The sequence below is a fragment of the Mandrillus leucophaeus genome, unplaced genomic scaffold (assembly GCF_000951045.1).
Source record: "Mandrillus leucophaeus isolate KB7577 unplaced genomic scaffold, Mleu.le_1.0 Scaffold191, whole genome shotgun sequence".
Taxonomy (NCBI): domain Eukaryota; kingdom Metazoa; phylum Chordata; class Mammalia; order Primates; family Cercopithecidae; genus Mandrillus; species Mandrillus leucophaeus.
In genome coordinates, this window is record NW_012101932.1 from 5,823,797 (window position 1) to 5,846,699 (window position 22,903).

Sequence of the window (22,903 nt, forward strand, 5' to 3'; positions counted from 1 at the left end):
AATAATGAGTGAATAAAGAAATTGTGGCATGCATACACACACACACACACACACACACACACACACACACACACACACACACCCTGGAATAGTACTCAGCCTGGACAGAGTTGGAGACCATTATTCCAAGGGAAGTAATGAGGAATGGAAAAATCAAACATTGTATGTTCTCACTTACAAGTGGGAGCTAAGCCAGGAAGACATGAAGGCATAAGAATGATATAATGGACTCTGGGGCCCCGGGGGAAGGGTAGTAGAGGGGATGAGGGATAACATTGGGTACAGCATAGACTGCTTGGGTCATGGGTGCATCAAAACCTCAGAAATCGCCACTAAAGAACTTATCTCTGTAACCAAACGCCACCCATTCCCTCAAAACTACTGACATTTTTTAAAACTGATGAGGCAGTTTCTAATAATACATCTTAAATATGTACTGATTGTGTGAGTGACTCCAGGAATGTTCATCTGATTTCACTCAGGCTTTCCCTGCTTATATTCATACTCATATTATCTAAAACTACATTTATTATTCTTATCCATGCTCTTCTCCAATCAGCTTCACACTAGCTTCTAGATTCCCTATGGATGAGGAAATATGATTATCCTATGTCAACTTTAAATGTTGGTATTACTTTTTATTCATGTCACTTCATCTATCATTTATTGTCCACTTTTACCTTATCAATTTTTTTTAAAACTGTATTTTTCCCTTCCCATTTATGTCCATCTCAACTCTAATGTAGGCACTCCATCACAACCACATAAATTGTGATTCTATAATTCAGGTTTAACCCCAGAAATCTTTAAAAAATTATTTGTCAATTATTGTTTACTCATTTATCTTAACCATTCCAAATGAAATTAGACTTTTACTAAATGCCAAGTACTATGCTAAATACTGTAGTGACATTATTATATCTAATCCTAACAACTCCATGAAGTTGGATTGTTATTGTTTCTATTATCTCTACTTTTAAGAAATAAGAAAAAACTAAAGCATAGAGATGTTAAGTATATAATTTGCCCAAAGTAATTTAAATAGCGGAACTGAGTCTGATTAATGCTCCCAACAATTACAGCCCACAGTCTATCACTGTTTGAAATTACAGCTTTAATTGATCTTGTTAAATTTAACTTTTGACCTGTTTTTAAACCACTCCATAATCTGGCACTATTTTATCAATCTAATTGCATTTTGTATTACTCCTGTACATAGACTAATCTGTACTAGCAATAAATTTACCTCATTGTCCTGCAGTTTTCTCACTGCTGCTTCCCTCATTCCTTTCTCTATACAAAAATGTCTTCCTTTCTTCTATTTATACAAGTTTTATCAACCCTTAAAGTTACAGCTTAAGTCATGCCTATTCCAAAAGACTTTAAACTCTATCATTTCTTTTCTAAGAATTCTTACACACTTTTTGCATTATGGAAAACAAGTTTTAACTTTTATCATCTTCGACTTTCAACTAGTATATTTATCTACCGTGCCTACTTAGATCATAACAACCCCTTAAGAATAGGAATCAAATCTCAAATTGTTTCTATGTAATTTATAATATCTAATTCAGAGATGAATGTAAGACTCAAATGGTTTCAATTAATGATGAACTCAGAACATTAAAGGGTTAACAAAAGATAAAAACATAGTTAGAATCACAACTTTACATGTCCACAAGAATAAGATTCCATATATCAATCTTTTCTTACTTGAAAAAGAAGAAAAGATGCTATTCTTAATGTTACTGAGGACTAGATTTCAGGAGGGTAGTGGTGCCAGCAGGGCTAAGGTTTAAAATGTTAGGACTTTTACCATTTTGCAGTTCTCTGTTGGGTCCTGGTCAGTGTGCTTTATTTCTACTCTGGAGAAGCTTTGTGTTTAATGACCCACACTTACCAGAAAAAGTCACTTCAGATCAATGCAACACCATTGTGTACAGGAGCAAAGACAGTTAACTAAAATATTACTATTAGATTATTACAATATTACTTTTTCCCAAATATTTGGACTTACCTCTTTCAATTATAAAAGCAGCCAATGAACTGCTATATTTCAGGTATTCTGAATGATTAGAAATTAGTTGATTGAATGTTTCTTTAACGATCTGTGAAATCTTTGCATACTGAATATGTCTCCCTTCTAGAAAAAAATCAAGACATAAATTTCAAGAACATTGTCCTCCTCCCAGAGCTGTCTTATTATTCTTATCATAACCTTACAATCAAATTATTTAATAATTTATAGATATCTGTAAGCAAATTTACAATTTAGGTCACGACTGAGATTTCAAAGTTTTCAATTCTAAAAGAATATGAGTTATTGAGCTTTTTGGATAACTTATAAAAAGATATGTCAGTATTACATACTAGCAGACTACTGATTTATATCTGTAGAGTTTGTCTGATGATATATTCAAAAGTCATACTGGACACAAGACAATTCTTTGTTGTACAGGTATGTGCCACACACTTTGCAAGATGACCAGCACCCCACTGAATGCCCTAATCATTGTGACAACCAAAATACATTCTCTTATTATTTGTCCCATTGAGAACCACTACAAACCACTAAGCATTTAGATTCTTAATACAGTTCCATGTTCTCACTAAAAAAGCTAGAAATTTTGAAAGAGGAGGAAGATAGTTCTAAGTAACCTAGGATTACCATAGAACAGTTTATAATCAAGAATATACATCAAAAGTTATCTATGGATTTTTCTTTTTTTTAGATGGAGTCTTGCTCTGTCACCCAGACTGGAGTGCAATAGCGTAATTTTGGCTCACTGCAACCTCCGACTCCCGGGTTCAAGCGATTCTTCCGCCTCAGCCTCCCGAGTAGTTGGGTCTACAGGCATGCACCACCACGCCTGGCTAATTTTTGTATTTTTAGTAGAGACAGGGTTTCACCATATTGGCCAGGCTGGTCTTGAACTCCCAACCTCATGATCCACTCACCTTGGCCTCACAAAGTGCTGGGATTATAGGCATGAGCCACCGTGCCGGGCCTCATTATTTTTAATGAAGATATGGTCCATTTAGCAAAGTAGGCTGGACGTGGTGGCTTACGCCTGTAATCTCAGTACTTGGGAGGCTGAGGCAGGCAGATCGCTTGAGGTCAGGGGACAGGTCAGGACCAGTCTCGTCCACATGGTGAAACCCTGTCTCTACTAAAAATAGAGGTAGAGACAGGGTTTGGTGGTGGGTGTCTGTAATTCCAGCTACTTGGGAGCCTGAGGCAGGAGAATTGCTTGAAACTGGGAGGCAGAGGTTGCAGTGAGCTGAGATTGTGCCACTGCACTCCAGCCTGGGTGACAAGAGCAAAACTCCATCTCAAATAAATAAGTACATACACACACACACACACAAATGTATATACATACAGCAAACCAGACAGGCTGGGAAATACTGACTACCTCTGTAACTGGCCCAATAGTTTGTGGGTCTCAAATCGTTCTTCTTCAAAAGTTATAACATTCAAAACTTGTTTTTACCCATAAATTTAAAGAATTTGCTTTCCCTTTTCTGACAAATATATGTCTCCTGACGTGAGCCTACCAAACCTGGTATTTTTAAAAACTACATATTCTTTCTCACAGATTATCACTGTTTTCCTGAAGTAATAGCAATCTATATTATTTGCCATCCTTAACTTAGGATTCTATCCTCTTATTCACTAAAAATGTCCACAGAAGTTGAAAGGAAAGACAAGAGCCTCTTCCCATATTAGGAGATCACTGCTGTAGGACTGATCCCTCATTGCCCTCACTTCATCAATTCTTACAACTGTTAGGCCAGACACTACATCTAACTATTGGTGGATTTTGTCTTTTGAAAGGGCCTATTTTCCCTGGTCTGGTCCTTTTCTTTCAAGCAAGCACATAAATGTGCAAGGCCTTTTACTCTGTCTTAGAAAGACAGTGAATGCTGAATAGGCATAGAACTTTTCAAATCCTAGCCTGCAGGTGAGGAAAATGGAAAATAAAGGTTCCTTTTCTTTTTCCTCTTACAAATACTTGTTAAAGTCTGAAGTGTGCTCACTAGGTAGTAAACGTAAAAATTAAGAATAATTGTTTAGCTTTCAGGATATTCATAATCTAACAGGCAAAGTATATAATAACTATCATACAATGTGAAATGTGATTGTTATAATAAAATAATATTAGTTACTATTTAGTGAGCATCTATGGTGTGCTAGGCACTGATGTAAGAATTTTACATTTATGAATTCATTTAATCCTCATAATAACCCTATGAGATAATTACTGTAATAACTATTTTACAGATGAGTAAAAAAGGTACACAGAGAAGTAACAGGTCACACAACTAGGCCACACTATGTCACACAACTAGTAACTTCAATTGAAGCTGCAGCTTTCTCAGGCTTGAGTGACAAATAATGGCCATTAAAACTAAATAAACAAATTATTTGAAAAGAATGTTTCAAATGACCTCCAAGTACCAGAAGGCTATTGGTTTTCATTTATGACAAGCCCACCAAAACAAAGAATTCTAAAAAAGATGTATGAAATTGATAAAACATCTCCTTATAGGAAAAAAAAAAAAAAAAAAAAACCTTTTCTTCAGCCTTTCCTCTCCATTCCTTATTTCTTTCATTTTTAGCATAGTATAGAAAAAAATTCTCCTTTCTGTAGAAGTGTGAAAGGTTTGGATGATAAAGTGTTAATGTACATTTTCACACCTATGCTTATTTTAATTATGTTGTTACTATTTTTAATTGGGCTACTCTTCTAAAGAAGAACATCACAAAAAACTTTCCTACCATAATGTACTTTTGAAACATATGCTGGTTCAGGTAAAACAACAGGTTCTGCAGGGAAAGGAGGAGGACCTGTAAACAAAACAAAAACATAAGGAAACATGAAACTTCAACATTCCAAAGAGCTGGTATTTCTTTTTTGTTCTGTAATAAAACAGCAATCCAAAAATTATTTTTTTCTGTATTTTTGCCAACTCTGGGCCATCAAATACTCATTAGCTCAGCCCTGATAAATGTCTTTCCTATTTTGAAATTGTTTATGCAAACAAATTTCTGAGTTTCCTAATCTCATACTACAATATTGCTTGCTTTGTAATAGATGAAACATCCTGAAAAGCTGCTAAAATGAAGTCCTAGTTTAGATACATGTAAACAACTTTCTATTTACAATACTCTGAAAAACATTTTAAATTAATGTTCTATTAAAAATTAATGAGTAAAGTATATCATTTTATAAATAACACTATTTTACCAGGACATTTTTCTAAGGGAATGCTACATTCACAGTTTTCAATGCTTTTAGTCCTACTCTTTACAACTGCTTTTCAATTTAGTCTCCAAAGTTAGGGAGCACAGAAAAAAGTTTAAAAACCACTAAACCTGTGGACAAAATAATAATAATAATAATAATCAGGAAAACTTAAGGAAGAAGCTCCAGAAGCCAAGGTATCAATTAAAATAGTCAGTTTCTCCTAAGAATCATTCATAAAGACAAAGAAAGCAAACAGAACTGCTTCGCTGGAATTAATTTTGAGGAAGACAGAAATGAACAAAGATGACAATGTCACCTTAGAGCTCATACCAGTAAAAGAAAAAAATACTAAGTATGGTTTAGATACATACACTCTGGACTTTTTTTTTTTAATCTGATAAGAAATTCCAGTTTTATTTATTTAGAGCACTACATCCCCCATACCATACAGTAACATTATTTATAAAGCATAAATATTTTTTGTTTTCAAAAATTTTCAACTTTTTAGATAGAAGAGGTACATGTGTAGGTTTGTTAACTGGGAATACTGCATGATGCTGAGGTTTGGAATATGGATTCCATCACCCTGATTGTAAGCATAGTATCCAAAGGTAGTTTTTCTTTTACCCCCACATCCCCCCACGCTTTAGTAGTCCACAGTGTCTACTGTTCCAATATTTATGGCTATATATGCTTAATGCATAGCTCCTAACATTAACAACAAGTGAGAACTTGAGGTATTTAGTTTTCTGTTCCTGCGTTCATTTGCTTAGGATTATGGCCTCCAGCTCCATCCATGTTGCTGCAAAGGACATGACTTTATTTTTTTTAATGGCTGCATAGTAGTCCACAGTTGTATATATACCACACTTTCTTTATCCAATCTACCACTGATGGGCACCTGGGTTGATTCAATGTCTTTGTTGTTGTGAATAGTGTAGAGATGAACATAAGAGTGCACGTGTCTTTTTGATAGAATAATTTATTTTCTTTTGGTTATAAACCCAGCAGTAATAGAGTTGTTGACATTCTGGATTTTAGATAAGCAGAACTTTAAAACTCAGAGAAAGATAGATTTAATTCCATGGAATGAAAATTAAAGATACTAAATCCTGTTTATTAGGCATAAATAATTTCAACAAAGAAAGAAAGACTGTACAAGATGTTTTGTGTTTTAAAACACCAAGTACAAGGCCAGGCACGTTGCCTCACGCTTGTAATCCCAGCACTTTGGGAGGCTTAGTTGGGCAGATCACTTAAGGCCGAGAGTTTGAGACCAGCCTAGGCAACATGGCGAAACCCCATCTTTACTCAAAATACAAAGATTAGGTGGGCATGGTGGCGTGCATCTGTAATCTCAGCTACTCAGGAAGCTGAAGTACGAGAATCACTTGAACCTGGAAGATGGAGGTTGCAGTGAGCTGAGACTGTGCCATTGCCCTCCAGTATGAGTGACAGAGAGACTGTCTCAAAACAAAAAACAAACAAACAAAAGAAACAAGTACCAAGACTTGTCCCCACAGCCCAACATACTGGCTGTGACAGTCTGTGGCCAGAGGACATCTTCAGGCCTAAATCTGACCCATCCTTCCTCACTGGGTGGGGGGTTTCCCTGCAGGATCTCCAATAACTGCAGCTAGAGGCTCACGGACAGAATTTGGATCTCCCTGGGCCTGAGCCCCTAAGTGGGAAGGGTGGCGGCAATCTCTGTGGACCAGCAGACTTAGCCTCTCCTCCTGGTAGTTCTGAGGAATCCGGGCAGCACAGAGAAGTGGGTTTCTCCCCAGCGAAGCACACCCTCTCCAACAAAGGACAAAGTGCTCTGTTAAGCAAGTCCTGCTCCCCGTGCCACTCAACTGGGTGAGACATTCAAATAGGGGTTGTCACGCACATTATACAGGAGTGATCCTACCGGCATCAGGTTGGTGCCACTCAAAGTCAGAGGCCCCAGAGGGAGGAGCAGGCACCCATCTTTGCTGTTCTCCAGCCTCCCTGAGTGACATCTCCAGGCACGGGAGAGAATCAGATAAATAGCGCCTGAAGTGAACCCCCAGCAAACTGCAGCAGCCTTACAGAAGAGGGACCTGACTACTGAAAGAAAAACTAACAAGCAGAAAGCAACAATAGCATCAACAAGAACAAAAAAGCTCCCCAAAAACCCTATCCAAGGGTCAGCAGGCTCAAAGACTGAAACTAGACAATCTCATGAAGATGAAAAAGAATCAATGAAAAAACACTGAAAATCCAAAAGGCCAGAGCGCCTCTTTTCCTACAAATGATCACAATGTCTCTCCATCAAGGGCACATAACTGAATGGAGGATCAGATGGACAAACTGACAGAAGTATGATTCAGAAGATGGGTAATAAAACTATGCTGAGCTAAAAGGAGCATGTTCTAACCCAATGCAAAGAAGCAAGCTAAGAACCTTTATAAAAGGACAGAGGAATTGCTAACTAGAATAACCAGTTCAGATAAACTACCTGATGGAGCTGAAAAACACAGCCTGAGAACTTTGTGAAGCATATACAAGTATCAACAGCTGAATCGACCAAGCAGAAAAAAGGGTATCAGAATTTGAAGACCACCTCACTGAAATAAGACATGCAAACAAGAATAGATCAAAAAAAAAAAAAATGAAAAGGAATGAACAAAGACTCTAATAAATATGGGACTTCATAAAAAGACCGAACCTGTGATTGATTGGAGTACCAGAAGGAGACAGGGAGAATGGAAACAAGCTGGAAAACACACTTCAGGATGGTATCCAGGAGAACTTCCACAACCTAGCAAGACAGGACAACACGCAAATTCAGGAAATACAGAGAACACCATTAAGATACTCCACAAGAATATCAACCCCAAGACACATAATCATCAGATTCTCCAAGGCTGAAATGAAGGAAAACCTGTTAAGGGCAGCCAGAGAGAAAGGCCAGTCACCTACAAAGGGAAACTCATCAGACTAACAGTGGACCTCTCAGCAGAAACTCTACAAGCCAGAAGAGATTGGGGGCCAATGTTCAACATTCTTAAAGAAAAGAATTATCAACCCAGAATTTCATATCCAGCCAAACTAAGCTTCATCAGTGAAGAAGAAATAAAATCCTTTCCAGAGAAGCAAATGCTGAGGGATTTCATTACCACCAGATGTGCCCTGCAAGAACTCCTGAAAGAAGCACTAAATACGGAAATGAAAAACTGGAACCAGCCACTGCAAAAACACACCAAAATATAAAGACCAATGACACTATGAATAAACTAGTGCATCAAGTAGTGTGCAAAATAGCCAAATAGCATCATGATGACAGGATCAAATTCACATGTAACAACACTAACCTTAAATGTAAATGGGCTAAATGCCCCAATTAAAGCACACAGACTGGCAAACTGGGTAAGGAGTCAAGACCCATTGGTGTGCTGTATTCAGGAGATCCATCTTATGTGCAAAGACACAAACAGGCTCAAAATAAAGGGATGGAGGAAAAATCTACCAAGTAAATGGAAAGCGAAAAAAGCAGAGGTTGCAATCCTAGTCTCTGACAAAACAGACTTTAAACCAACAAAGATCAAAAAAGACAAAGGAGGGCATTACATAATGGTAAAGGGAACAATTCAACAAGAAGAGCTATTCTAAATATATATGCACCCAATATAGGAGCACCCAGATTCATAAAACAAATTCTTAGAAACCTACAAAGAGACTTAGAGTCCCACACAATAATAGTGGGAGACTTGAACACCATACTGTCAGTATTAGACAGATCAATGAGACAGAAAATTAACAAGCATATTGAGGATTTGAACTCAGCTCTGGATCAAGTGGACCTGGCAGATATTTACAGAATTCTCCACCCCAAATCAACAGAATATACATTCTTCTCAGTGCCACATGGCACTTAATTCTAAAATCAACCACGTAATTGGAAGTAAAACACTCCTCAGCAAATGCAAAAGAACTGAAATCCTAACAAACAGACTGTCAGACCACAGGGCAATAAAATTAGAACTCCGGGTTAAGAAACTCACTCAAGACCACATGATTTATTGGAAATCGAACAACCTGTTTCTGAATGATTCCTGGGTAAATAATGAAATTAAGGCAGAAATCAATAAGTTCTTTGAAACCAATGAGAACAAAGAGACAATGTACCAGAATCTCTGGGACACAGCTAAAGTAGTGTTAAGAGGGAAATTTATAGCACTAAATGCCCACATCAGAAAGCTAGAAAGATCTGATATTGATACCCAAACATCAGTTAAAAGAGCTTGAGAGGCAAGAGTAAACTAATCCAAAAACTAAAGAAATAACTAAGATCAGAGCAGAACTGAAGGAGACAGAGACATGAGAAGCCATCCAAAAAAATCGAATACAGGAACTGGTTTTTTTTTTTTTTTTTTTTTTTTTTAACAAATTAACAAAATAGACTGCTAGCTAGACTAATAAAGAAGAAGGGAGAAGGATCAAACAGATACAATAAAAAATGATAAAGGGGATATCACCACTGACTCCACAGAAATACAAACTATCATCAGAGAATGCTACAAACACCTCTACAAAAATAAACTAGAAAATCTGGAAGAAATGGATAAATTCCTGGATGCATACACCCTCCTAAGACTAAACGAGGAAGAAGTCAAATCCCTGAATAGACCACTAACAAGTTCTGAAATTGAGGCAGTAATTAATAGCCTACCAACCAAAAAAAAGTTGAGGACCAGATGGATTCACAGCTGAATTCTACCAGAAATACAAAGAGGAGCTGGTACCATTCCTTCTGAAACTATTCCAAACAATGGAAAAGGAAGGACTCCTCCCTAACTCATTTTATGAAGCCAGCATCATCCTGATACTAAACCCAGGAAGAGACACAACAAAAAAGGAAAACTTCAGGCCAATACACCTAATGAACATCTATGGAAAAATCTGCAATAAAACACTGGCAAATGAAATCCAGCAGCACATCAAAAAACTTATTCACCACAATCAAGTCGGCTTCATCCCTGGAATGCAAGGCTGGTTCAACATACATAAATCAATAAATGTAATCCATCATATAAACAGAACCAAAGACAAAAACCACATGACTATCTTAATAAATGCAGAAAAGGCCTTTGATAAAATTCAACATCCGTTCATGTTAAAAACTCCCAATATACAAGGTATTGATGGAACATGGCTCAAAATAATAAGAGCTATTTATTACAAACCAAAGCCAATATATTGAATGGGCAAAAGCTGGAAACATTCCCTTTGAAAACTGGCACAAGACAAGGATGCCTTCTCTTACTACTCCTATTCAACATAGTTTTGGAAGTTCTGGCCAGGGCAATCAGGGAAGAGAAAGAAATAAAAGGTATTCAAATAGGAAGAGAGGAAGTCAAGTTGTCTCTGTTTGTAGACATGATTTTGTATTTAGAAAACCCCATCTTTTCAGCTCCAAAACTTCCTGAACTGAGAAGTAACTTCAGCAAAGTCTCAGGATACAAAATCAATGTGCAAAAATCACAAGCATTCCTTTACACCAACAGTAAGCAAGCAGAAAGCCAAAGCATGAATAAACTCCCATTCACAATCACTACAAAGAGAATAAAATACCTAGGAATACAGCTAACAAGGAATGTGAAGGACCTCTTCAAGAAGAACTACAAACCACTCCTCAGGGAAATAAGAAGGGACACAAACAAATGGAAAAACATTCCATCCTCATGGGTAGAAGAATCAATATTGTGAAAATGGTCATACTGCCCAAAGTAATTTATAGATTCAATGCTACTTTCCTAAACTACCACTGACATTCTTCACAGAATTAGAAAACTATTTCAAATTTCATATGAAATCAAAGAAGACCCCATATAGCCAAGACAATCCTAAGCAAAAAGAACAAAGCTGGAGGCACCATGCTACCTGACTTCAAACTATACTACAAGGCTACAGTAACCAAAACAGCATGGTACTGGTACTAAAACGGATATATAGACCATTGGAGCAGAACAGATACCTCAGAAATAACTCCACACATCTACAACCATCTGATCTACGACAAACTGGACAAAAACAAGCAAAGGGGAAAGGATCTCCTATTCAGTAAATGGTGCTGGGAAAACTGGCTGGTCATATGCAGAAAACTGAAACTCTACCCCTTCCTTACACCTTATACAAAAATTAACTCAAGATGGATTAAAGACTTAAATGTAAAGCCCAAAACCATAAAAACCCTAGAAGAAAACCTAGGCAATACCATTCAGGACACAGGCATGGGCAAAGACTTCATGATAAAAATGCCAAAATCAATTGCAACAAAAGCCAAAATTGACAAAGGTGATCTAATCAAATGGAAGAGCAACTGCACAGCAAAAGAAACTATGACCAGAGTAAACAGGCAACCTACAAATCGGGAGAAAATTTTTGCAATCTACACATCTGACAAAGGTCTAATATCCAGAATTTACAAGGAACTTAAACATATTTACAAGAAAAGACAATCCCATCAAAAGATGGGCAACAGATATGAACAGACACTTCTCAAAAGAAGAATTTAAGTGGCCAAAAAACATATGAAAAAAAGCAAGATCAACATCACTGATCATCAGAAAAATGCAAATCAAAACCACAATGAGATACCAACTCATGCCAGTCAGAATGGCTACTACTAAAAAGTCAGGAAACAATAGATGCTGGTGAGGCTGTGAAGAAATAGGAATGCTTTTATATTGTTGGTGGGAATGTAAATTAGTTTAACCACTGTGGAGGACAGTATGGTGATTCTTCAAGGATCAGAACCAGAAATACCATTTGACCCAGCAATACCATTACTGGGTATATACCCAAAGGAATATAAATCATTCTACTATAAAGACACATGCACATGCATGTTTAGTGCAGCACTATTTACAATAGCAAAGACATGGAACCAACCCAAATGGCCATCAACGATAGACTGGATAAAGAAAATGTGGTACATAGAATACTATGTGGCCATAAAAAGGAATGAGATCATGTCCTCTGCAGGGACATGGATGAAGCCAGAAGCCATCAACCTCAGCAAACTAACACAGGAACAGAAAACCAAATACTGTAGTTCTCACTCATAAGTGGGAGTTAAACATTGAGAACACATGGACAGAGAGAGGGGAACAACACACACCAGAGTCTTTTAGGGGGTGAGAGTTAGAGAAGGGAACAGAGGATGGGTTAATAGGTAAAGCAAACCACCATGGCACATGTATATCTATGTACAACAAACTGGTATGTTCTGCCCATGTATCATTTTTAATTAAAAAAAAACCAAAAAAACAAAAAAAAAACAAACAAAAAACAAACAAAAAAACTACATCAGGTCAGGCACAGTGGCTCATGCCTATAATCCTAGCACTTTGGGAGGCTGAGGTGGGAGGATCATTAGGAGTTCAAACCAGCCTGGCCAACATGGTGAAACCTGTCTCTACTAAAAATACAAAAATTAGCTGGGTGTGGTGGCAGGCACCTATAATCCCAGCTACTAGGGAGGTTGAGGCATGAGAATCACTTGAATCTGGAAGGCGGAGGTTGCAGTAAGCAGAGATGGCACCACTGCACTCCAGCCTGGGTGACAGAGTGAGACTCTGTCTCAAACAAAACAAAACAAAAAACACTACATAAAAAAACCATGTGCAAAATATTAATGAAGACATACATGAAAAATAATTTTAAAACAGTGATGAGCTCAAAATTTTGAAAAAAACTAAAGTTTTAAAAGTTTTATGTTGTGAATAAGGAGAACACCAGAAAAACTATCAATAGAGAAAAGCAAAGAAATGAATACTGAACTCTTATCTTCTACATCCTTTCATAAGACAAATAGATGTTTTAAACTCAGTTGTCTAGAATAGACAAATTAAAGAAGAAACTTATCGGGGGGAAAACCAGCCCCCGATAATTCAACGTTATTTCACGTAAGTTCTTTTCTATTTCCCTAAGTGTTGGCTGGTCTCAGAAATAAAGGGAAAGAGTACAAAAGGAGAAATTTTAAAGCTGGGTGCCCCGGGGGAAGACATCACATGTCGGCAGGTTCTGTGATGTCCCCCAAGGCACAAAACCAGCAAGGTTTTATTAGTGATTTTCAAAAGGGGAGGGAGTGTACGAATAGGGTGTGGTCACAGAGATCACATGCTTCACAAGGTAATAAAATATCACAAGGCAAATGGAGGCAGGGCGAGATCACAGGACTAGGGCAACATTAAAATCGCTAATAAAGCTTTGGGCACACATTATCATTGATAACATCTTATTAGGAGACAGGGCTTGAGAGCAGACAACCGCTCTGACCAAAATGTATTAGACAGGAATTTCCTTGTCCTGATAAGCCTGGGAGCACTACATGAGACTGGGGCTTATTTCATCCCTTATCTACAATCGTAAAACACAGACGTTCCTAAAGCAGGCATTTTAGAGACCTTCCCTTGGGAATGCATTCTCTTTCTCAGGGATGTTCCTTGCTGAGAAAAAGAATTCAGCAATATTTCTCCTATTTGCTTTTGAAAGAAGAGAAATATGGCTCTGTTCCGCCTAGCCCACAGGCAGCCAGACTTTAAGGTTATCTCCCTCGTTCCCTGAAAATTGCTGTTATCCTGTTCTTAAGGTGCCCAGATTTCATACTGTTCAAATACACATGCTACACAAACAATTTGTGCAGTTAACGGAATTATCACAGGGTCCTGAGGCGACATTCATCCTCAGCTTACAAAGATGATGGGACTAAGAGATTAAAGACAGGCATAGGAAATCACGAGAGTATTGATTGGGGAAGTGATAAGTGTCCATGAAATCTTAACAATTTATGTTCAGAGACTGCAGTAAAGACAGGCGTAAGAAATTATAAAACTATTAATTTGGGGAACTAATAAATGTCCATGAAATCTTCACAATTTATGTTCTTCCACCATGGCTTCAGCCAGTCCCTCCGTTCAGGGTCCCTGACTTCCTGTAACAGAAACTGTAGCTCACTATAGGGAAAAAGATGACCTTATTATTTTTTCAGGCTCTAGCCCAAGATAGAATATATTGTTAAAGAACTTTTCGTTGTCATTAAGGCACTATTGGCACTTTTTGGAGAAAACAATAATGAATACAGAAGTGCCGACAGCAGAGATAGGTAAAAGCTGCCTTAATTTTCAAAGTAGTGGCAGTAGACATGGTTAAATGCTACCTTAATTTTTACGGAGGAAAAAAAATAAATGTTTAGAAACTAAAGTTTGCAGACCACTGGGCCAAACATTTGCTAGTCGTACATAAACATTTTGAAAGCTATTAAGGAAAAGGTATGAAAAACTAATCATCAATATATTTTCTGATAATTCAATTGGATGCTTAGGAAATTCTATAGGTATGTTTTAACTTGAGTTCAACAAAGTATTTTAAATATTTTGTAATTTGATTGTGTATTCTTCAGTATGCACTGGTTAAGGACTTTGCATGCATTGTTTAATCCTAGTGACAACCATAGAAGGTAGCAACTATCACTGTCCCCCCTCTCCAAATGAAACAGATTTAGAGGGCAAACAACTTGCCAGCATAGGGTCAATATTCCAACCTAAGCAATCTAATTCTGGAGTTTACACACTTAATCTATTTGCTATGCTACCTTAGGTCATTTTCTCAAGTAATTCTACCATTTACTGAATTTAACACAAACTTCACAAACGCTGCATTTAAAACCTCTAAGTATTAAATGTACAATATTACATTCATAATAAGAATCTAACAAATTACAAACAAAACTATATTTTAGGACTCAAACCCATTAACAATCTGACAAGTTACCAGACAGTTTAGCAACATGATTATACCTGCCAGTGCTGAAATATGCAAGAGCATTTTAACTACTATTAAATACATCAGTGGACAGCAACTGAAATCAATTATTCAAATCCTGCAACATCTGTCTTGTAGTTGCCAAGTAACTCTCATTAACATAAATCTTTCAGGTGATTCCTTTTGAAAAATTATACCTTTTATAAATACTTTATAACCAAGAGTATTTACCTGATGTTTCCAAAATTCGTGGTTCAGGTTCATCCAGTTGTAGAAGCTCATCAAGAGCTAATTTTGCTGCATTGGATCTAGACTCCTTTTTATTCTGTCCCAGTCCAGTCTTGTACTGAATACCATCCACCACAGCACAAAAGGCAAAATACGGTCCCATAACATTACCTTGAAAAAGAACTCAGAATGAATGCTACAATAATTTTTACTGTATTCTTGCAAACAATGTCTCTACATGGGAAAACATTCCAGTACAAAAATTCTCAAAAACTACCTTCTAAACACCAACTTTACAAGTCTTTTTGTAGGACCAATAGGGGTTAAAGCTAAAGCCTAATGGGTGTCTGAACTAACTCTGAGGATTCAAGCAGCTAGGCTGGCTCCAGATTCAGTATGAGTAATAGGGCCAGTAATAGAGTACTGATCACATGTGGAGTGTCTAGTATAATTCCTGGCAATGGTAAACACTCCACTACATGTCAAACGGCCAATGAGAGATAAAATGTGGAGATTTCAGGTAACATCTCACGTCTTTAAAACTTAAATACAAATGTCTTTAAAACTTTAATACAAAGAAAGCTGAAATTCTCCTACCCCTTGGATTGCCCTAATACACTTTCAAGCTCCAGAATATAAGAGATCCCTTTGAAGAAACCCTGTGTACCTATCAGGGCATTACGAGAAGCAACTCGACCCATTACAGCTGTAGAGGTTGGGGAGTGGGAGGGGAGGCGGGGAGAGGGGGAGAGAGGAAGAGAAAACCAAAACATAATGATAAACTAAAGAATTAAACAGAATGTACAGTCATCACAATTTCTTTACCTAGCTTTTATATTTGGATGAAAAATGAAATGGTATTGTCTTGTCTCGTGTATTTACAGGTCAAAGGTTCTTCTGTTCGAAGTTTTGCTTGTTAGTATTTAGACTTTAGCAGGCCTTTAGGAATCTGACTGTCCATTCTTTGGTTACGGATGGCTACATACAATGCTGCCACACATAAACCCCACTATCTTATTTCCTCACATACTCACAAGTATGTTACATTAACTCTTTAATATGTACATCAACGTTTTACAAGCAACTCCTGACTGCTTCTGGGTAAACTGCTTTCCCTATAACATCTCAGACTTCAGTTTCCCAAGTTCCTTCCTTCCTGATCACCTGGGTTCCAATCCAGGTTTACTAAATCAGAGAGCATTTTGTATAATTAACAAGTGGCCCAGATGATTCTTATGTATATCACACATCTTGGCTGGGTGCACTGGCTCACACCCATAATCCCATCACTTTGGGAGGCTGAGGTTGGAGGATCTCTTGATGCCAGGAGTTCGAGGTCAGCCTAGGCAATATAGTGAGACACCTTCTCTACAGAACATTTTGAAAATTAGCCAGGCCTGGTGGTGGATACCTGCAGCAGTCTTAGCTATTTGGGAGGCTGGGGTGGGAGGATCACCATTGCACTCCAGCCTGGACAACAGAGTGAGAGCCTCTATCTAAAGAAAAAAAGATATTTCACCTGAAATTTATTAGTAAGTCTCCTGTGTCAGAATGCGGGGCCTTTAAGCTTTAGCCTGTTTGTAACTCGGGTTCTCAAACTTTAGTGTAAATTTAAATCACATGTAGAGCTATTTAAAAATTCTGACACTGTGGTTTCACTACCAAACCCACTGGATTATTGAACTATACTTTGAGCATAAAATGTACACCATTAACCAACAGGTCATGTTTTTTAGTAGTTTTTTTCTCAGAGCAGTGAAGATTTGTCCTGATCATTTATTTTTTCTTACAATGACCAATAGCTTACATTTTCCAAGAGCAGTCTGAGATTACTGGAGGAAAGCTAACTAGTTACATGGAAATTAAGTCCACCTCCTACATTACCACCACCATGTATGTTAAGATATTATTTCTGTCACCTGTTAGTTTATGGGTATTTCATCCAAAACAACAGACTGAAACTTGATGTCGCTGTGACTATCTTTACCAAAATCTTGACATGTTAAAATTATTTAGCAAAGATGTTAGCTTTGACATCCATACTGGCAAGTTAGCACCAGGAAAATTAAAGAAAAAATCTAACTACTCGTGTGTGTGTACAAACACATACACATACGTATACACAGAGTTTTTAAAATTTAAAATTTTAAGCTGTCAAGGCCTCTTAAGAGCACTTATTCCTCCACTTTCCTAAAATCTTCCTAATCATTGGCTATAATGTGAAGAGATCAGAAACTACTTTCTACATTTTCCTTATCTGTACTCCTGTAGCCTTTCACAAACACAGCATGGTTACAGATTATTCTGATTGGGGAGTTTAATGGAGAATTGAGAAAACTGTAACAGACTAGTCTGCAGACAAAGTACTAATCATGTAATCGAATGCTTGAGTTTCAGAAGGCAAATTTGACCTTAACTTTTCTTAGGCATCATCCTCACAGAATCCTTCTCATTAAATAATCATAGTCCAAATATTTAACATCTTTACAAAAGCATGTTTATGATACAAGAAGTAATTATACCCCAAAATAGTCCATGAGACTAATTTCCATTCAGCTAGCCACACATAAAAAAATTACAATTCAATGATTATAAAACTTTGGTATATGTGAGTTATTTGTAGAGGCAGCAATGGCTAAAGACGTGTGAACACAAACATTTAAGTATTCTTGTGAAAACATACAATCAGTTACCTAACCCCAATATTAGATGAAAGAACTAAATTTAGCACCATTATTGTGCTATACTTTTGGTTTTGGTTTTTAAGACAAATACAATTTTACACTTGCCTGTTGTCACAGTTTCCTTAAGGTCAAGCTGAACTCGCTGCATTTGTGCAAACTGGTGCAAGGCTGACACAGGATTTATCTCTCCACGTTTGTATTTCATTATAAATTCCTTAGGTATTTTTTTTGGAGGAAGCACAGGATTTGAAATAGATGAAAGATTTTTGGAAAGCAATGGTTCTGGAAAATTACCTAAAAACAAATGTTATACTTGTCAATTTGGTTTTTAAAAAAATGAGCAAAAGCACTAAATGCTCCCTGAAATGGAAGGTTATCCCAGATTCACTTCGTCATAAGTTTTTCTTAAGTTTCTATTAAACAGTTTTGGCACACATGACAAGCACCACATGTTATTGCATCTATCGAGTACTAAGACTATTTTGCAAAAAAGTAACATCGACATGTATTGTTAAGTGGTATCAAGGGTCATGGAATTTTACTGACGTCAGGGTCCTTCAGAAACCAAGCCATTTTTACAGATAATGTCACTAAGGCCTAGAATACAGAAAGACACAGATCTGGGACTAAAACGTGGCTTCTGGCTCCCATCCACTATTTTTCTCACTGGATTCAATCGAATTTTAAAGTATGTTTGCCCCTGCTTTATACCTAATACTACAATAAGTGCTATGTGGAATACAGAACAGTGTAAGTCCAGTGTCTTCCCTTACGCCTCACCTCAGAAAGGCAAGCCACACTTGAAGTGGGGTGAACAGTCAAGGTGGTAACAGATGGTTAAACGAGCGGCACAGGTAAAGAGCTCTACAGGCCTCCTCCAAGTGTTGAGTCAGATGCCAGCTCCAGGTGGAACACGGCCATGGGTAAATGTCTATACAACCAGGAAACCTTTAAACCAGAGGCTCGACAGAACTTACTGGCCATCTCAGAATCTTAAAGAACTGATTCATTGTTACAAATGAAAAAAGTCGTACCCGTTACTTGCGTAACCTTGGATGCCATCTTGGACAGGCTGTAACTTTCTGAGGAACATCCTGTGGGTGTAGTTATCGTCTGTGTCGCTGGTTGAACTGGCAGGTTCTTTTTCAGCATCTGGGCAAAGCTGGGGACCTGCGAACTCTGAAACCAATGATTGTTGCTAGCCATTTTCTCACCTAGAGGTCACGATAAAATTGGCAGAAAACAAGACAAAACACTATATAAACTGAAAATGTTTTCTTCAAACCACACCCCCCCGTTATTTCCATCAATGGCCTTGGCACATATTCGGATGTAGAGTCAAATCCCTCTTGAACTGATCTCAGGACTGCTTTTTGAGTTTTCATAGACACGGACCTCTTCTCTCCTGAATCCCTTCCCTAAACCTCTGCTACAAAGGAGGAAAGAAGGAACATAGAGAGGTCCGTGTAAAATACCTTAAAACTACTGGGGAGTTAGGGAAGATATCAGCAAGGTCAGGAAAAAAGAAGAGAAGAAAAAAAAAAATCAGCTCGTCGGTGGCCTCCTTAGTCCTAGACCAACCTCTACCCACCAAAGTTGTCCTTCCTGCCCTCTATGTGGGCAGACGGGAAGCTGCTGCTGCGCCTCAGGCCGGGGGCTCGGAGGCGGCTGCCGCCGCCGTTGCTCCCACCTCCCAGCCTCAACTTCTCGCTTCAGGCCGCTCCGCGCGAGGTCCACAGGGTCAGGGCCGCATCTTTCAAAAGAGCCCTCGCGGTGCCCCTGCAGGACCCGGACCTGCGCCCCCGCGCCCTGCTTCGTCCAATCACTAACCGTCTCGGAGGCCGGCGCTCCTGGGCCGCGCTTGCGCCAGCGTCTTGCCGCCGCCCTCCGCGTCCTGCGTCACCCAGGGAAGAGACGCCGACCTTCGCACGCGTTCGAGGCTTGCGTGACGTCGACTGTGTTCTCCGAACACAAGGACCAGGTCCAACTGGCCACCTTCCCCTTCTGGAGAAACCAGGTAAAATCGCGCAGTTTGGCCTCCTCCCTACCATCCCGTGCCCCGCAGTAGCCCTGACAGAGCACTGTAGGGATGATTGTTTCTACTGCAGTTGTCTGTGCCTGGGGCCTCCTTCCCCCGAGCAGTTTAAGGCTGCCCAAGGGGTACCTGCGTGAGGGTTTCAAGAAAACCCCTCATTTCATCCCCAATTGCAATCTGAGAAGGTGCCCATGGGGAAGCTTGACCTCCACGGTGGCCTTCCTGTTTACAGAAAAACTACCTCACACGTCCTGAAGCTTGGCCAGTGAGCGAACAATCATGAAAACAGATGGGGTCTTTGAGGGCAAATGGCTCTGCTATCCGGATGACAAATGCAGTGTGGATGTTTTCAATTCTTTGCTCTCCTAAAGGTTGAAGGAGGCCCTACTCGAGGTGTTAGGTGGTCGTTCGTGGAAAATAAGAATACTAAGTCACCCAACAGATTTCAGCATGTAAACAAAAAGTAATCCAAAGAATTAAGTAACTTTGTTATAACAAAATTTCAGTGCCTATCTGCCTTTTTATAGGGATAAGTTTTCTCAGTAATGAAGTCAAATGTAAATCTCTTTTTTTAAAAAAGAAGGAAGCCAGGCATGGTGGTGGGCACCGGTGGTCCCAGATACTGGAGAGGCTGAGGCAGAAGGACCAATTGAGCCCAGGAGTTCAAGTCCAGCCTGGGCAACATTAATGAGACTGCCATCTCTTTAAAAAAGAAAAAAAAAAAGGAAAAAAGAACAAGTAGACGTAATATGCATCCGGAAGTAGTTGGAAAAAATAGTCCCATCCCCCTCGTTAAGCAGTGCATTTTCTTTTTTTTTTTTTTTTTTTTGAGACGGAGTCTCGCTCTGTTACCCGGGCTGGAGTGCAGTGGCCAGATCTCAGCTCACTGCAAGCTCCACCTCCCGGGTTTACGCCATTCTCCTGTCTCAGCCTCCCGAGTAGTTGGGACTACAGGCGCCCGCTACCTCGCCCGGCTAGTTTTTTGTATTTTTTAGTAGAGACGGGGTTTCACCATGTTAGCCAGGATGGTCTCGATCTCCTGACCTCGTGATCCGCCCATCTCGGCCTCCCAAAGTGCTGGGATTACAGGCTTGAGCCACCGCGCCCGGCCAAGCAGTGCATTTTCAATAAAAGTATTTTTCTTTAGTGGTTATTAAAATGTGTGTTGATTATGTTGCTTCGATCAAGTGCCCATTAATGATCCCAGTGATAACTCAATCTGGAACTTTAAAATTAACGTTTAGAGACTTCTGGTTACAGGAAATTAAAAAATTTAAATGTCAAGAAGTAAAAGCATGATAATACAACTTCTAAGTACATTAGGATCAAATTTGAGAGGAGGCATGGAATGGAAATAAAAGCTCAAGGAGTGAAAGGAATGAGGTACAGAATTTCCCTACTGCATATGAAAATATATAAATTATGTTTTATTTTGAAGTAATTTTAGATTTACAAAGGAATTGCAAAGATAGTACAATCTTTCCATTCCTTCCATCCACTTTCCCCTAATATTATCTTATATAACTGTCAAGTAAAAACAAAGAAATCAGGCTTTTAAAGAATTAAAGTTAGTTTCATTCAGAGTCTTAGGATTGCAACCCAGGAGAGTCTTTCAGAGGGTTTCTGTTTCACTGCACCAAAGCAGTGTTTCAGCCCATAGCTTATATTTCAGGTGATGTGGATGTTCAGCATGTGCTCAGAAGTTACAGTAGAGCAACATCTCATCAAAGTTTGGGTGGGAGAGGAGTACATTCGTTATAGATTACAGAGTCATAATAATTATTCCTGTCAGACATTATCTCATGTACAGGAAAAGACAAAGGCTAGGATCTTTGAACTTCTTTTCTAGAAATGCAGTGATTCAGGCAAGAGACATGGGAACCTGTTCACTATCCTGCTTATGATCTCCAGGGCATTCCTTCTGGCTGCACTCAGTCTCTGAGTCAGGGGGTTGTGAAGTTACGCTCACAAGCAAAGTGAGCAAACATGGCTTCGTCAGAGCAAGTGTGGACTCTGGCTGGCCAGAGGCAGATGTTTGCTACTTTGTCTCACGTAACTGTGGCACATTGATGGAAACTAATAAATTAACATTAGTACAGCACTACTGACTATACAACACTTTATTTGGATTTCACCAGTGTTTCAACCAATGTCCATTTTCTGTTCCAGGATTCAGGTTGTCATATTGCATTTATTGGTCATATCTCCTAAGTATCCCATGGTCTGTGATAGATTTTCAGTCCTTCTTTATTTTTCATGACCTAGATAATTTTGAAGAGTGCTGGTCAGGTGTTTTCTAGAATCGCCCTCAATTTGGGTCTGTCAGGTGTTTTCTCATGACTACAGAGTTACGGTATTTGGGAAGAATACTATATAGATGAAGTTCACTTCTCAGGGCATATTGGGGAGTAACATAATGAGTATAACTGGTGATGTTAACTTTGCTGACTTGGTTAAGGTTGTGTCTGCCAGTTTTCTCCACTGCACAATTTCTGTTTTTCCTTTTCTAGTCTCTGTTTGTTAGAAGGTTCACCTCTTAGAAAGGGGAGTATCACAGAATTTGTGGACATATATTCAAACCACATATTAATAAATATTTGGGGGTGGTAATATTTTAAGGTTATGTATATGCACTGTTTCACCCTAGAGTTTCACCCACTAATTTTAGCATTCATCTTTGTAGTCTTACCCAAAGCAGTTATTACTACGATGTTCTAATGATTCTTTTCAATATCTCTCATTCTTTCTACATTTATTATTTGGAATTATGTAAGAAAGCCTTGCCCCTTTCCTTTATATTTATTCATTTATTTGATTATATCAGTATGGAGGCATAGGTATTTATTCTGTCATTTGAATATAATCCAATACTACATATTTTTTTAAATTTCTTTTTAATTTTTTTTTTTTTT

General features: G+C 38.4%; 1 protein-coding gene across 3 annotated transcripts in view; it reads right to left on the minus strand.

The window, feature by feature from the left end:
• The window catches only part of ADAD1 (adenosine deaminase domain containing 1 (testis-specific)), a 51,046-nt gene extending 31,254 nt beyond the window's left edge, over positions 1-19,792 (minus strand). The window contains exons 1-6 of one of the 3 annotated variants that reach the window (XM_011978258.1): positions 19,647-19,792; positions 18,991-19,170; positions 18,062-18,250; positions 15,276-15,443; positions 4,784-4,852; positions 2,018-2,143 (exon numbers count right to left, since the gene is read on the minus strand). In XM_011978258.1, coding sequence (XP_011833648.1) covers positions 2,018-2,143; positions 4,784-4,852; positions 15,276-15,443; positions 18,062-18,250; positions 18,991-19,162 — 724 coding nt within the window. In that variant the 5' untranslated portion in view covers positions 19,163-19,170; positions 19,647-19,792. Of the gene's footprint in view, positions 1-2,017; positions 2,144-4,783; positions 4,853-15,275; positions 15,444-18,061; positions 18,251-18,990; positions 19,171-19,547 lie in introns of all 3 variants that reach the window. The other 2 variants (XM_011978259.1, XM_011978257.1) reach the window with 2 other exon arrangements.
• Between the last annotated feature and the right edge of the window lie 3,111 nt (positions 19,793-22,903).